Below are 15357 nucleotides of genomic sequence, written 5' to 3' on the forward strand. Positions count from 1 at the left end.
GGGGATGAGGTGGGCGGGGACCCCCTGCCAGTTCCCCGCAGAGCAGCCGCGACCACCCTCTTCACCTGAGGCTCAGAGCCGCGGTGACAGCTCATCTGTCCCCGGAACACTTAAGGTTTACAAGGACCTTTCTTTTAAGGAGAGACCAGCGAGTTGGGGACTAGAAAGTTTTTATGTTTTCATTTCCTCTGAATTGTTAAGCCGTTCCAGCCGCTCCTGGATCTCTTTCTTCTCCGACGAGTATTAGCAGTTTCTGGAAAAATTCACCTCGCTTCTCATTGTGAAATAGGAGATGTCGGTTGTAGGCGTTGGGTATGATAAGGTGGTTTTTACTTAAGGCTTCGGCAGGTACATTGGGATCCCAGACACCTCCAGATCTCCGCAGTGAGGAATCCCTCAACTTTTATCTTTCTGAGGCAAAAAGCCTTCAGACCAGGACTGCAGGCTGTCTGGGAGCTGCAGGGAAGAGGCTAGGGTTAGTTGCAAGAGGCATCCTAGAGAAATGTTTCTCCCTTAATGGCCTTGGCTTGCTGATTTTTAGCCCTTTCCCAGACTGTAAATTGTGATGCGTGTGGACATGTAAGTAGTACATACATAAAATACATAGAGTGTCTACTGGGCAGTACGGGGTGGGGTGTCCTCAGAAAGGTCACAATTGCTTTGCTGCTGTTCTGGTTATCACCAATGGACAGCCATATTTCCATACTCTAATAATGACAACGCCAAGCAGCATAAAATCGAGCTTTATTAAACTTTCTTTTTAAAATAGCTTTTAATCGTGTGTGTGTGTGTGTGTGTGTGTGTGTGAGTCCATCAGAGGACAACTTTTGGGAGGCCATTCAGTTCTCTCCGTCCACCTTGTGGGGCCCCAGAATTGAACTTAGGTCATCATTAAAGGCCAGCAACTTTACCTGCTGAACCATCTTACTGGGCCGTTAATGAGCTTTCTTTGACCACTGGGAAGAAATTCTAATGTAGTTTACTTTGATTTGACGTAGGGAGAAAGGTAGATGGTAAGGACTTATAAAAGAGAAATCCATTTCTTTTGTGGAGGTGGGTTTTAGTCTGCCTGAGCAGATTGGTTTCACAAGCCGGTGAGGACCTGTAATTAAGTGGTGGCAGATCTGGATTTGAACCCACAGGACTCACATTGGTTTTAGGCTCCTGGTTTTATCATAATACTTGCCAGCTTAGATGAGAGTGGAAAAAAAAAATGTACTCAGAGATGTCAGTTACACCAGGATGAAGGTCTTGAATATTGATAGATGAAGGGACTTCCAACCTCTTTTCTCTTTGATGTTCCTTGAGAGCTTTTTTTTTTTTTAAGAAAGGTTTTTAGTCTTATGATGAAAATTCAGTTTTTGAAATATCAAAGTTTTTTGAAGATCAAAGTTATGATCTTTAACACATGGGTGTGTGTGTGTGTGTGTGTGTGACTGTATTCAGATAAAAGTTACTAATTTGCCTAACAATTTCTAATTAAATTAAGTCAACAAACACTGGAAATGAATCCAGTGTTGGCAAACACGATTTTCTCCCTTCCAAATAACTTGAAACCCAGAAGCAGCAAGTGTGAGCAGCAGAGTACCTGTATGGACAGGCCTATCAGAATGTTATGAGTTATAAGGTCACAAGTAGTCTATCTTGAGTTATCTGTAAGGCTTCCCAGGAGAGGTGGCGTTTGAAAAGAAATTTGGAGGGTGAACTAAATTTCAATAGAAACTTTAAAATCTACAGTGAGGAGCCAGAAGGGAAGCTATGGTTGGAATCAGAAGTCTTATCTACAGCATCTCAGGAGTATCTTTCTCTCTTTTCTTCCTTTTCTCTAGTGTGGAAAGAGTGTGGAAGGGATTAACTTGAGTGAAGCCAGACCGGGGAGGCAATTTGAGGCCACATCTTAGAGACTTTGGGATATTCCGTGTATTGACTAGCAGAGATCTGGAAAGAGCCACTGCTAAATGTTCTCTAAGGCAGTTTGGAGTGCAGAGGCAGAGCGGCTAGGAACAGAGACTGATAGATACAGATAGATACAGCAGTTTGGGCAAGGGCTTAAAAGAAGGTCTAAACTAGAAAGCCATGAAAAGGTTGTGAAAATGACAGGTTTACGCATCAGACGTTTCAAAAGCCAGGCGAGGGGAATTAGCACATCGATGTACTGATGCAGAGAGGAGAAAGAGAGGAAGGGGTTTTATAAACATGTGGACCAACTGAGGTTTCAGTGCTCACTGTCTCCCCTTTCCGGCTCTTAAATTGAAAGCAGTGTTCCTTCAGTTTTGTTTCATGCCGTGTGTGTGTGTGTGTGTTGAGGGGGGGGCAGCATCTCCTTGTTTATTCTGTATTGGTAAATCCTGGCATTGCAGGGCTCCTGCGAAACTTGGCGAAGCCATCTCTTTTATCTTTCTTTGGGCAGAAGACACTGGCTGTGAATTCTGTCTGAGAGAGAAGGTCATCTCAGGAGTATCTTCCTCTCTTTTTTTCTTTTTTCTTTTTGCCTTTTTATTTTTTTCTTTTGGGGGCATATCCTTGCTTATGGACGCACTGAGTGGTAATTCTCCCAAGAAATGTAGAAATGGAACTTTCATTTACAAATTAACCTCTTAGCCACCATTGGCTTTAAGAGTCCTTTCTGTTTCATTGTTTTATTTTGTTTTGTTTTGCTCTCCCTGTAGCCCCAACTGGCCTGGAACTCAGTATGTAGACTAGTTTGGCCTCTATCTCACAGAGACTTGCCTGCCTCTGCCTCCTGAGTGTGTGTGTGTGTGTGTGTGTGTGTGTGTGTTGTGTGTTTAATCCTTGGGATTATATTACAAGTTTCAGGTGAACAAAGCAGGATATAGAGATTCACAGTCTTCTCAGTCATTTACTTTTGCACCAACAATTCTGACTCATGTATTAAAGTTCTATGGAGGAGTACACTGTCAGAAACAAGTTGAATCTATTCTTCTGTGGGAAGTAACAATGTCCCATTGCAAAGTCTTACAAATTCTGGTTTAAGCAGATTGCATCGCTTCTTAGGTAATGGTTGAATGGTTTCACTGCAAACTCAAACCCAGTCTACAGAAAAAGTCAAGGTGATCACTCATCTAGAGCTCTCCAAACTCCACATCTCTGCATGGTCTCCTACAGTAGTTGCTAGCTACCTGTGACTTTTGATCACTTGAAATATAACTAGCCCAACCAGAGATGTATTATGCATGTGAGATGCACACCCAGTTTCAAAGACTCACTGTTCAACAACAAACATGACACGTCTTCATTAATAACTCTTAAACTGAATCCATACTGAAGTGATAATATCTTGGGTATGCTGGGTTAAACAAATGTATTTGTCACAATTAATTTCCCCTGTTACTGTGGCTTCTAGAGAATTTCAACAGCAGAGGTGGCTCAGATTAGATTCCTGTTGCCCAGCATTGCTCTAAGGTGTAGAGCTGGTCACTCCCCAGAGTGGAAGAGCTCCTGGGTGAAGGTGGGTGGAGAGGAAGCAGGTGACCAGCATTGGACATGGGATGGTGACAGAAGAGGAAATGGACTAGAAACTAGAGCAGGAGCTTTGCAAATTAGGCCTCAAAAAAAACCATCACTGGCATCTCCAGTCACACCTGACAATGAAGGAGAGTGAGCAGAGGGACTGTTTGCTCTGCTCCTAGCAACAGATTCCAGCTGGTTCTGCCCCAGCCAGTTTGCCAGCTGCCTTTCAAGCATGCCATAGAAACACAACTTGCTCATGGGCAACATCCTGACCTGCTGCAGTGAGGGACTTTATCAGAAGAGCCTGGGAGCCTTCCTTCCGTGGCTCTTGAACCAAGTTAGCATTGGTTCTCAGAAACCCTCTTAGGTTCTTGACATATGCAAGTCTAGTCCAGTCTCCAAATATACTGGCCAGGGGTCCTGTGCAGGAAGTTTTGCTAGAACTTTTCATTCCTAACCACTGGTTGCTTTCGTTTGGAATGGTACTTTTTTCTGGGGTTGCTTTGGAGAGATTAAAAAAACATGCCAGTCAAAATTTCTGAGCGTGCTTTTGAAATTCCAAATACAATATCTGAAGGATGTGAGGTTAAGTTCTGGTAGTACAAGCTGTCGTCTCCTTCTTCTTCTTCTCCTTCTTCTTCTTCTTCTTCTTCTTCTTCTCTCCCCCCCTCCTCCTCTTCCTCTTCCTCCTCCTCTTCCTCCTCCTCCTCCTCTTCCTCCTTTCACCTCATTTGTGATGCTGAGGATAGAACCTAGTGTTTTGCACATCTTAGGCAAGCACTCTACCATATAACCATATCCCTAGCCTGGCTTCTTTCCTTTGTTCTTTCCTGTTATATAGACTTAATTTACCCAGAGCTGCATTAAACTCCATTGACATATACAGTGTATAGCCTTGGTCTTTTCTAGTAGAGAAGAGCTAAAAATGTGTGAACATTATAGGGCCTGGAAACCCTCTTCAATTTGTGACTTTGGGACTTGTCTATATCCTACAAATAGTATATGGCAAATGTCTATTATTTTTATAACTACAGATAATTACAATTACTTATGACACTGCTTAAAGCAATTGGGCTTTTCTTAGAGATCTCTCGAAGCTTGGCGTTGTGAAAAAAGCCACAATTTGTCCCTGGCCCTTCTCCCCTGTTCCCTGCCTGTTCAGGTCTTCACTGGGCTAAATGCCAGCTTCCAGGACAAACCCTCCTTCTCTGCTCCACCTGCCACACCACACCCCAAAAGCTCTGTTTGTTTTGCCTCAGGATTTCTTTCTGCTTTTGTGTGAACTGATCCCTGTGAAAACCGATTTACAGTTTCCCCTTCCTCCAAGGAAGCGATCTCAGCAACTTCTCACCTAGTAAAGGACCTGACAAAGGTGTTAACACTAAAGATTCTGTAAACAATGGGGTTTAATGGATTCCTCTGAGGATAGTTTTAGTTTTATTGGCATGAATCCAAAAGTGAGGAAAGTTTAAAATTCAAATGGGGTGAATGTCAAATTGAGGGGGATGTAAATTAATTTTAGGCACCAGCATTTTGCTCCTGGGGAACAAATTGTACCTGGGAGAACTGTCACTGAGCCCTTCCAGCACAGAATCAGCATCTTTCTTAAAGTTATCCCCAAGGGCTACCATGACAACTGTGTTTGCCCTGCTGAAATCACTGGTTAACTGACAACCTCCATAATTAACTACTACTGCCCCTCCACTCATTCAGAAGGGAGATTTTAATTACCTCCGAAAACATGAGCACTCGTTTGCTGATTTTTAAAACAAGTCCAATTTTGAAAGTTAATTAGTCTTATGGAAGACATTCACACAAAGCTGATAGTCAGCTCAGGATGCTGTTTCATACAGTACATAATGACTTTTCATGCAATTGATGACAGTTTCATACAGTATATTGAGACTTTTAGTCCCTCTTGTCCAATCTTGTTAACCTTTCTTCTCTTCTTCCCCACAAGCCCCTCTCCTACTTCCCTGTCCCTTTAGGAGAGTGACCCACGCGTTTAATTAGGGTTGCCTGCCTGAACATGAAGAGAAGACTATTTACTGGAACTTGGGCAACGTATCAGTGACTGAAGAAAATGATAGACCCTTCCCCAAACCACCATTAACTGTCAGTGGTTCCTCAGGGAGGGATGGACTATCAGTGAGCTCTTCCCTTTCAGTGATGAAATGTTGAAGGGCCCAGTCTGGAGCAGGTAACCACAGCTGTAGCAAGTTCAGGAGAGCATTGGCTGTGTCAGATCCAAAAGACATTGTTTCACAGTGCTCCTTCCCAACCTCTGGCTAGTGCATTCTTTCTGTCTCTTTTCCCCTGATGTTCCCAGAGCCTTGGTGGAGAGGAGATATAGATGCCCCATTTAGGGACAAGCACTCTGACGTCACATGTTCTCTGCACTTTGACTAGTTGTAAGGCTCTGTATTAAACACCATCCACTGTATCCACTCGGATGAAGGCTGAGAGCTGCAATAATCTATGAGTATAAAGGTATTTATAAATATAAGTATAAAAGTATTTAGGGCTGGAGAGATGGCTCAGCGGTTAAGAACACTGACTGCTCTTGTAGAGGACCTGGGTTCGATTCCCAGCACCCACATGGTGGCTACGAACCTTCCCTAACTCTAGTTCTAGGGGAATCTGAAGCCCTCTTCTGACCTCTGCATCACTGCATGACATGGGTGCACTCACAAACATGCAGGTAATACACTCATACACATAAAATGAAAATAATAAATAAAATATTTTTAAAATTAAAAAAAGATATTTAGAAGGAAGTTTGATGCTATGTCCATTAAGCAAAACAATAGTAGTGTGTCATCTGCTGGGGCTTCTAAGCTCCCAGACCATGGATTCTTGGCCAGGTTTATAGTACCAGTCAAGAGCTCTCTCCTATGGAGTGAACTTATAATTCAATTAGAAAGTGGTTGTTTATCCGCCCCCATAACATTCATGCCACTGTTGCACCAAGGGGTATGCCTTGCCATGCCAGTCATTTTGATAGCTCACAAGGTCCACAGCTGAGTAAGACTATTGATAGCTTCCCCCCTGAATATCATCTTCAGGTACAATGAAAGCCATCAAGGAGGAAGCTGAGGAAGCTGAGTTTCTTAGCAGCAGTCTACATTTTCAGTATTTTCAAAGTATGTTAAAATATTAACTTCTTTAAATTTGTTTTTCTTTGTCTTGATAGTGTTATAAAATAACTGGCCACTGTGTAGTTACTCTCTAGTTAAAAAAACAAATGGGGCTGGAGAGATGGCTCAGTGGCTAAGAGCACTGGTTGTTCTTACAGAGGACACGGGTTTGATTCCCAGCACCCACATGATGGCTAACAACTGTCTGTAACTCCAGTTTCAGGGGATCTGAAGCCCTCTTCTGACCTCTGCAGGTATTGTACAACATGGGTGCACTTACATTCAGGCAATATACTCATTTACACATAATAAAATAATAAAATATTTTTTAAAATTAAAAAAACAAGGAATGTTTAAAAGAGAAGTCATGCTGAAATGAGTAAAATAGCAGACTCATAAGTGAATACACTGGGTTATTTTGACTCCGATAAATATATGTTCTGAACAGCAGATTGCTATTGCTGTTGCTATTGCTATTGCTATTGCTTGAACAAGTTAATACGCTTAGAAACTCCTTAAAGATTTATGTGGTTGAGGTACAATATAAAACCTACTAGTGAGATTGGCGAGACGGCTTAGTGGGTAAAGCACTTGCCTTGCAAGCATGAGGACCTGAGTTTGAATACCTATAACCCACATGAGGCCAGATACGATGGCACACATCTATAAAACCTAGCACTCCTCTGGTAAGATGGGAGGTAGTACCAGGAGAGTCCTCAGAAGCTTATGTGCCAACTAGCCTGGGATACACAAGAGACTGTTGAAAACAATCCAGAGGGCAAGGACCAATACCTGAGGTTGTCTTCTGACCTCCACACGTGCCCATACTCATAGACACAAACATGCGCGCGCGCACACACACACATTATGCGCACACAGATAACAAAGTAGATTTTGCATATGATTCAGCATGTCATAAATTTTTAATGTGACAAATGATTTATTCCATAATATAAACATTTTGCTGATAGCTAAGTACACCTGAAATGATGTTTGTAAACAATATTCCGAGGAGCTGGGAAAATTTGAATGTGAATTTTTGGTTGTCTGTTTTTTTCTCTCTCAAAGAACAGCAGCTTCCTCTGGGACTGACTGCCTTCAGCTTTCATCCTATGCTTCTCACAGGGCCGATTATGCAATTTTGAGTAGCCATTAAAAGGCTTAAGACACCCAAACAGCTGAAGAGCAAAACAGAGTTATCAATAAAAAGCTGAAATCAACAAAAAATAGAATTTTTTCCCACCCATTTCAACATGATGCCAGAAAGAAAGGAAGAAAAGAGAGATAATGTGATAAGATTATATTTTGTCCTAGTTTTCAAAAATAATATATTCCTCATGAGGATAAATGGTGTGTTTAATGTAGACTGCTCCCAAGCCTCTCAGAGGAAGATGTTAGCCCTTAGAAAACACTCTCAAAGTACTAAGTGCTTTCCAGTATGGAATAATGTAATTTTAAAAAATTAAGGGAATTTTCATACCTTATTTTAGTCTTCTTGGGCCTGGTAAATGATTCTGTCCAAACCTTTGCATAATAATTGGAAAAGGAAGAGTGTTGTTAAAAGAATGTTATTTTTCAACAATTTACTGAATAATGTTTATGTAAGTAAGAAGAATAAGCTGTGAAGTGAGGAGAGCCTTGTATGCTACATTATGAAAGCCCAGCCAGTTTGTCTTTCCTTTTATGAAGTTGAGAGTTAATTAGATGCCATGGAAACATGTTTGTATTATATAAATCCCTCAGATACTTGGAAGAGAACAAACATATTTAAGAAAGGTTCCCTTTGCTTTACTATCATACCATTCTCTCACTGATGACAAATCCATCTAAATAACTTGGAACACAAATGTTTGTAGTATATTTTAGATTGTCTAAATGCTACATATATGTTATGCTATATACAATATTTTTATTTGAATGAAAACCCTATGAATGTATAAAACATAATCGAGTAGCATTTTCAAAACCTGAATGTGGTGATCTTAAGAAAGTAGATTTTATGCATTTTGATAATTTAATGACGTCTCTGTAAACTTTCAATTCTTAGCATCATGTGCTTTGGTGAAGTTTGTCCCTCTGCTTTCCAGCCCTCGTGGTTTTCATTTTTTACCCGTTGTACAATATTTTAATGCTTATTGTGATCTAATATTATTCTAAATTCTATAAATAACTTATTTCTTTCTAGTTTGTGTGTGTGTGTTGCTGGGAACTTGGGGCTTACACATGCAAGGCAAACACTCTACAACTGAGTTATCTTCTCAGCTCTTTATTTCATTTAATATTTGAAACAATCCTGTGAGATATTATCTTTGTTTCATACTTAATCCCATTTAATGATGAAGACTCTGGTGCTTGAAAATTAAGGAATTTGCTCTAAGTATGCAATAGGCAGGATTCCAGTTTATGTATATTTAACTCTAAAGCTCAACGTTGAACTCTTTCATATATGTATATATATTTATATATACCTTTTGATAGATGGAAGGATTAATGTTACTTTTCTCCAAACTATGATATTGATACTCACATTTCACTGTTTAATATTTGCAGTGACTTTCTCTATGCTCAGTATTCACATTGAATTGTGCATAGTTTATTCCCAGAGCTCTAATATAAACTGTAGATAATAGGGCAAGTTTACTGGTAGATGTTTGTGCTTGGCTCAATTCTATTATTGAAATGAACCCTAATTATCTTGTTCTTATCTTTAATTTCTTGTTTTTTAAAAGCGTTTTTAAAAAATGTTTTATCTTTAGTGGATTTGCTTCTTGCCTACTAGCATAGTCTTATAAAATGTAAACTGTTTTCAGTTCACCAGTTCTTCAGTGCACATTTATTGTTTGTTTTGACCTCTGACATTTTCTTGAATAAGTCCTAGATTCCTGGAAAATGTCCAATAATCTGATCAATCCCTCTCTCTTTTTTATGTAGTCATATGGAAAAGGAGCCAGAAGGAAAAACAGGTTTAAAGGCTCAGATGGAAGTACGTCCTCCGACACTACCTCAAACAGCTTTGTCCGTCAGGTAAGGGAGCTCTGAAGTTCATGATTTTAAGAAGTATATTTAAAATGAAATTCTGTTTTTTAAGTGGTTTAAATTCTCACTTTTAAGATTTATACAGTATATTTTACTTGAAATTGAAGTGAAACTTGTGCCGTTCCTAATGAAAATATTTATGTTTTAAGTGAGACTCACAGTAATAATTGCATTCTTTCCTGGCGTTGGGGAAAGTTAACTGTAGAATTCACTGTGGAGGTTGTCTTCCAGCAGAGCAACAGTAGTGCCCCAACTATGAGGTGTTGATAAGGCTATTTCTCTAGCTTGAAGTTCTCGTGTTCTCTCTCTCTCTCTCTCTCTCTCTCTCTCTCTCTCTCTCTCTCTCTTTTTTATCTCTTCTGTAGTCTAGGCTAGTCTCAGAGTTGCTCTCTCTCTCTCTCTCTCTCTCTCTCGTTCTTTTGTTGGCTTTGAATTGAAATGGTCCAAGCTTCCAGTTAAATAGAATGAATAATTGCTTCAAGATGTGAGTCACCTGACTGTTGTTTTTAAAGAGGGAGGCAGTCTCCAGTTAACCTGTGGTCCAGGTCCTGCCCAGCACTCCACAATTATCCCCCAAACAGGTGGTGTCAGGCTCCCTACAAACACTCTTATATATTGCAACAGAAAGGACTCCAGGTCCCAGAGCCGCACACACACAGCCAGCTCTCTGAGGATCATGGTTACTAGCCAGTATGAAAGCCTCATGAGGCACGAGTGAGGTTGTCTTCATGAAGCACCTCTCACTGGCATGGGAAACAGGAGGAGGGTGTTACAGAGAATGTGCTTTCCTGGCTCAGTGATGGCCAGTTTCTGGCCGGTGTGCTGAGGGATAATCCCCTGTGCGGAGTGGCAGCTCATTGCCCACACAGTGGTTCAACTGGAAAAGCTGGCTTACCTCTTTGGTTGTCACTTGTTCAGTTGCCTTCTTGGTTCTTTGTCATGAACCGCGGCTCCACCATTGCCCCAGTTTTTTTGGTAGGAGACTTTTCTATGAATTGTTTGTGATCTTCTGGGTCTTCTGTTTAAAATCGTAATACTTGACTCTCTCCCCTGGTTGAGACTGTTTGTGACATTGCACTGAGAGTTTCACTATTTGTGATAGCTGACTACAGTGGGCTTTAAACTTGGCTACTTGCTGCATCTATGGGGATTCCCTATTAACTGGTCACTGACTCCTACTTTCCTTATATAGGCAGAGGGTGGTCCTTGCTCAGCTATCAGCTCCCTCCTCCATTATTTGAAAATTCAACTCAATGGTGTATCTGAGTAACTTTGGGGCAAGTAGGAAGAATTTGATTTGTGACAATTGGGAATTATTTTGGTTGCAAGATTTAGAAAAAAATAGGTTAAGAAGAAAAGGAACTTGTTTGCTAAGAAACATTTGGAAAGAAGACAATGAAGCCAAGTGCGGCCTGTCCTAGAGCAGAGTTCCAATGGTGTCAGGGAGGAGCTATGGTGTGTGTGCTGGTGTGATGGTAGCACACACAGAACTGGTAGTGCCCTCCTGAGGTTGTATGAAGAGCCTTGGAATGTGGTTGTTTAGCTTAGATTCAGTTACAGGGAAGGCACCCAAAGCCTTTTCAATGTCAAACACCTGCTTTTATTTTGACCTTGGAGCAAGGGGATTGACCTGGAGATCTTAACCCCACAAATCTGCATCATCGTATTGGGGCCGAGCATTGGAGGACCTGCAGCAGAAAATGCCACCCCACTTCTCAGTAGCAGTAGATGCAGCAGAGCAGCTTGTGGAAGTACATGGAAACCGAAACTGAGGTGTGTTAAGTGAACAAGTTGAAGTGAATGAAAATTAACAGTGTAGAGTCGATCGTTGCGTGTTGAAGCACTTAAAAATGTCATTGAAAGGCAAAGACCATATTTTCCAGTTGTCCCTTTTGCTGGATATTTCCCCTTTAAGCAATTTTGAAAGCTCAGTTCACAAGGAGGGAGGGATTTCTGCCCTCCATATAAATGATCTGGAATTTGTTTTTCCTCAATGTAATGTCCTTTTGACATTGAGTTCTTAGTAAAATATGTTTGCTTGAGACACAGTTATGAGTGACCTATGCAGCTGTTCAGGCATTTAAATGTAGATACAGATTGTTAAAACATGTGAGCATGTAAAAGGGTAAAAGGACAGTCTAGTTCAAAAAGTAAAAAGCAGAGAGCCACGTCCCAGAATCTCACTGCAACGAGGCGCTCCCCATGGTGTGGATCTTGGGGGTTATACAAGCAGCTCATCAAAAATCTGCTTGCATCATCACAGAACAAAGACCAGCAGTTCTGGCAAGGGTTTGCAGTTAGAAATTGTATTTTTGTTTTGATAATTTAATCTCTGTTGCAACAACATTCATATTTTGCTGCCATTTGAGAAGAAGCAAAGGCTACTCTGGTATGGTTAGGTCTCTAATAGAAGTGGATTCTGAGAGCAGCGTTTGCAGAAATGCACAGTCAGTAGTAACAATAAGCATGTTAGATTATTATGTAATTTGAAAGAACACCATTTAAATATTTTCTTTCCATCATAACTATGTTTATTAAACAAATGACTTACGTTGATGTATGTTATTTACCTATCTATGACTATGGGACATTAATAATTGGTTTTTAGATGAGTACTTAGTCATTGAAACTGGTCTTTATATTTTTTTTATTTCTTTAAATTTTTTTGATTTATTCTTATTTCATATGTATGAGTGTTTTGCCTGCATGCAAGGGCACCTGTGTGTACATAGCCCATGAAGACCAGAAGAGGGGGAGTCCTTGGAACTGGAGTTACAGATGGTTGGTAGCAGCCATGTCTCCCCAGCCCCTATTTCTTTTGCATGTTTAAGATTTATTTCTTTTATTTTTATGTGTATGAGTATTTCGCCTGCATGCATGTGTATCATGTGCATGCCTGGTGTCCTCAGATGCCAGAGCAGGGTATTGGATCATCTGGAACTTAGTTACAGACAGTTGTGATCTACCATGTAGATACTGAGAATTGAACCTGGGCTCTCTTCAAGAACAGCAAGTGCTGTTAACCACTGAGCCATCTTTTTATCTCAGTGCACGTGTGCACACACACACACACCTCTTATTTTTGTTTTTAATGAAATTTTGCTGTATTACTCAGGCTGATCTTGAACTCATGAGCACAAATGATCCTTCTCCCTCAGTCTCTCAAGTACCTGGAAGCACAGGCATACGCTTCTATGTGCGGCTTGTAACGAGGCCTTATTTAAAAGTAGCATATGATGAGAGTCTACTATGGTCTTTGAATTAAAATCACTTCTATACAATTCTGAAAACTCAGAATTCCATTTTTAGACAGTATATGATGCATAAGCACTTTAAAAAACTGGGAGATAGGTACCTTTATATAGTTACAATTCTAAGATTTAAAAACTTGAAAATTTTAGAGGTTTGTGCTATGAAAACTTAAAAATACTTAGCATTAGGAACCTTCTTTTTTCTTTCTTTCTTTTTCTTTTTCTTTTTGACAAATAGTAGAAAATCAGAGAGCTTGCTTTAAGGTACATGTTTCTCCTGAAAACTCATAGAACCCTGATGAGGTCACATGTGGAAATGGAATCCCTACGGGGTAAATGAAGTTAAATGAGATGAGGGGGCTCTGGCTTTACAAGATCAGCGTGTTTATGACATAAAGAGGCAGCAGGCTGTGCACACGGGGCAAGGCTGTTTGTGGACCCAGCAAGAGGCAGCCATCTACAAGCCAAGGACAGAGGCTTCGCTAGAAGCTGTCTCCACAGCACCTGGCTTTCGGGGCTTGGCCTCTACTGCTGTGAGAACATAAATTCCTGATGCTTGAGCCACTGGGTGACTTCTACTTTGGCAACTCAAGCAGACTAACAGTCTGATCTACCACGAGGTTTAAAAGGAGACCTTTCTTTTTAAAATTTCAACACTTTGCGCTTTCTGATAATGTGGCATATATGCCAAGAAGCATACAACTTCGTGCTCAGACCAGTGGACTTTCAAAGTCAGCACACCCAGAGAGCTACCACCACAGCCAAACAGTAAGCAGGCGCCACTCAAATGCCTTTCGACTCTTTTCCATCCATGTTCTTCCTAAATAAAGATGATCAATGCCTTTCTCGCTGGTAACTTAAGTGCAATTTGCCTGTTCTTGGAATTTTATATAAGTCAAATTGCTTTTTGTTTAACTTACTGCACCCAGCTTCATATCTGTTCTAGTCATCAGTTGTGGACATTTCAGCAGTTGGTTGATTTTCTTTGCAATACAGCACTGTGTTGTATGGGATGTGCCTCAGTTGATTTGTTGGTTTATGTATTTTACTTTTGATAGACACTGGGTTGTTTCTTCTAATGGTTATTGAAGATAATGTTGCTATGTAAATTCTTCTGTGTACCACTGGCACACATGGATGCATTTTTGCTCAATGTCTAGAGTAGAATGAGGGATCATATGGTGTGTGTGTGTGTGTGTGTGTGTGTGTGTGTGTGTATTAGAATTATATTTATTAGAAAGTCAGTAATGCGGAGCAACATTCCACTGTCAGCATCTGGCCATTTCGGTCGATCACACGTAGCCAGCACTTGACATCAGAGCTCTGCGTTCAACTGCTCTCTGACAGTGGTGTGGTGGTTCACTGTAGGGTTAGTTCTGAGTTGTTGATAACTAAGTCATACCTTCCCTATGACTGGAGCTGGGAAATACCTAAGGAGCACTGCATATAACTAGATGTAATCTGAAAGATCTTCAGAGGGTGTTTTATCTCCCTTTATGATAAATATATCATTAGCCACAATAACTAGATTTGTAGCCACTTTATTAAAAATATATCATGACTATGGGAATAGGTTGAGACATATTCAGATATATCAGAACATGAAGAAAAGCTACAAAATAAAAGAAGACAGTATGCATTTACCTGTGGTTAAGTTTTCAGGTTTGCTATTATATTTTTCCCATTATCTTTTTCTGGTGCTCTAACTAATCTTTAAAAACAATCCTTATTCTTAAGAAAGTCAAATGCATATAGATAGGCATCTGCTTTCAGCTTTGAAGCAAGATTATAGCTACTGTCAGAATGACTGGAGCCCCACCCAGATGGAGGTTCTGTTTATTAGTCAGATGTCTCACTCTTACCTAAGCAGTGGGTCTCCCTTCCTGGCCTGGAGTGCCGCCAACCTATTTGAAGTCAGTGGTAGTTTATAGATGTGGAGATGACTTGCCACCACTCGCCCCTTTTGAAAAGTATATTTCTCTAGCATATCAGTTCCATGCTGGAGTTGGCCTTGGTGTTATGCCTTGATCATGTTCCTGGGTGGCCTTTGTCCACAGGATTATTGGCTGTGTGTTACAGGTATCGATGGTATTTCCCATGATCTGTGGGAGGTGAGGTTACTAGTGGTTGTCTCTCTCTGTATATAAGTTTGTCATGAAGTGATGGTCTAGCTAACCTTACTATCAGACATTTCAAGGAAAGCACTGGTTCCTCTTTGCTGTTTGTTGAAGACTTAACTGGAAAGAAAGTTAAATGTGTATTTATCTTATCTCATTTGTTTACGTTGCAAGTTAAATGTTACCTGTATGCCGTATACGGCCACTACACCCTGAATATGTAGTTTTCACATTTTTCTTTTATGTAAATTATGATCTTGTGAAATTTATTTCAAATGGTTTTCTCCAAGAAGCAGGGAAATTGTTAAATACTTTGGTTCTGAGTCTGAATTTTGTTTTATGTAT

General features: G+C 40.4%; 1 protein-coding gene across 10 annotated transcripts in view; it reads left to right on the forward strand.

The window, feature by feature from the left end:
- Window positions 1-15357, forward strand: part of Cacnb2 (calcium voltage-gated channel auxiliary subunit beta 2) — a 433641-nt gene that overhangs the window by 666 nt on the left and 417618 nt on the right. For all 10 annotated transcript variants that reach the window (XM_029559167.1, XM_008824116.3, XM_017795855.2 and 7 more), the window contains exon 2: window positions 9540-9632. In XM_029559167.1, the coding sequence (XP_029415027.1) occupies window positions 9540-9632 (93 nt within the window). The remainder of the gene's footprint in view (window positions 1-9539; window positions 9633-15357) is intronic.

The sequence above is a fragment of the Nannospalax galili genome, unplaced genomic scaffold (genome assembly GCF_000622305.1).
Source record: "Nannospalax galili isolate Female #2095 unplaced genomic scaffold, S.galili_v1.0 scaffold1569, whole genome shotgun sequence".
In the NCBI taxonomy this organism is placed as follows: domain Eukaryota; kingdom Metazoa; phylum Chordata; class Mammalia; order Rodentia; family Spalacidae; genus Nannospalax; species Nannospalax galili.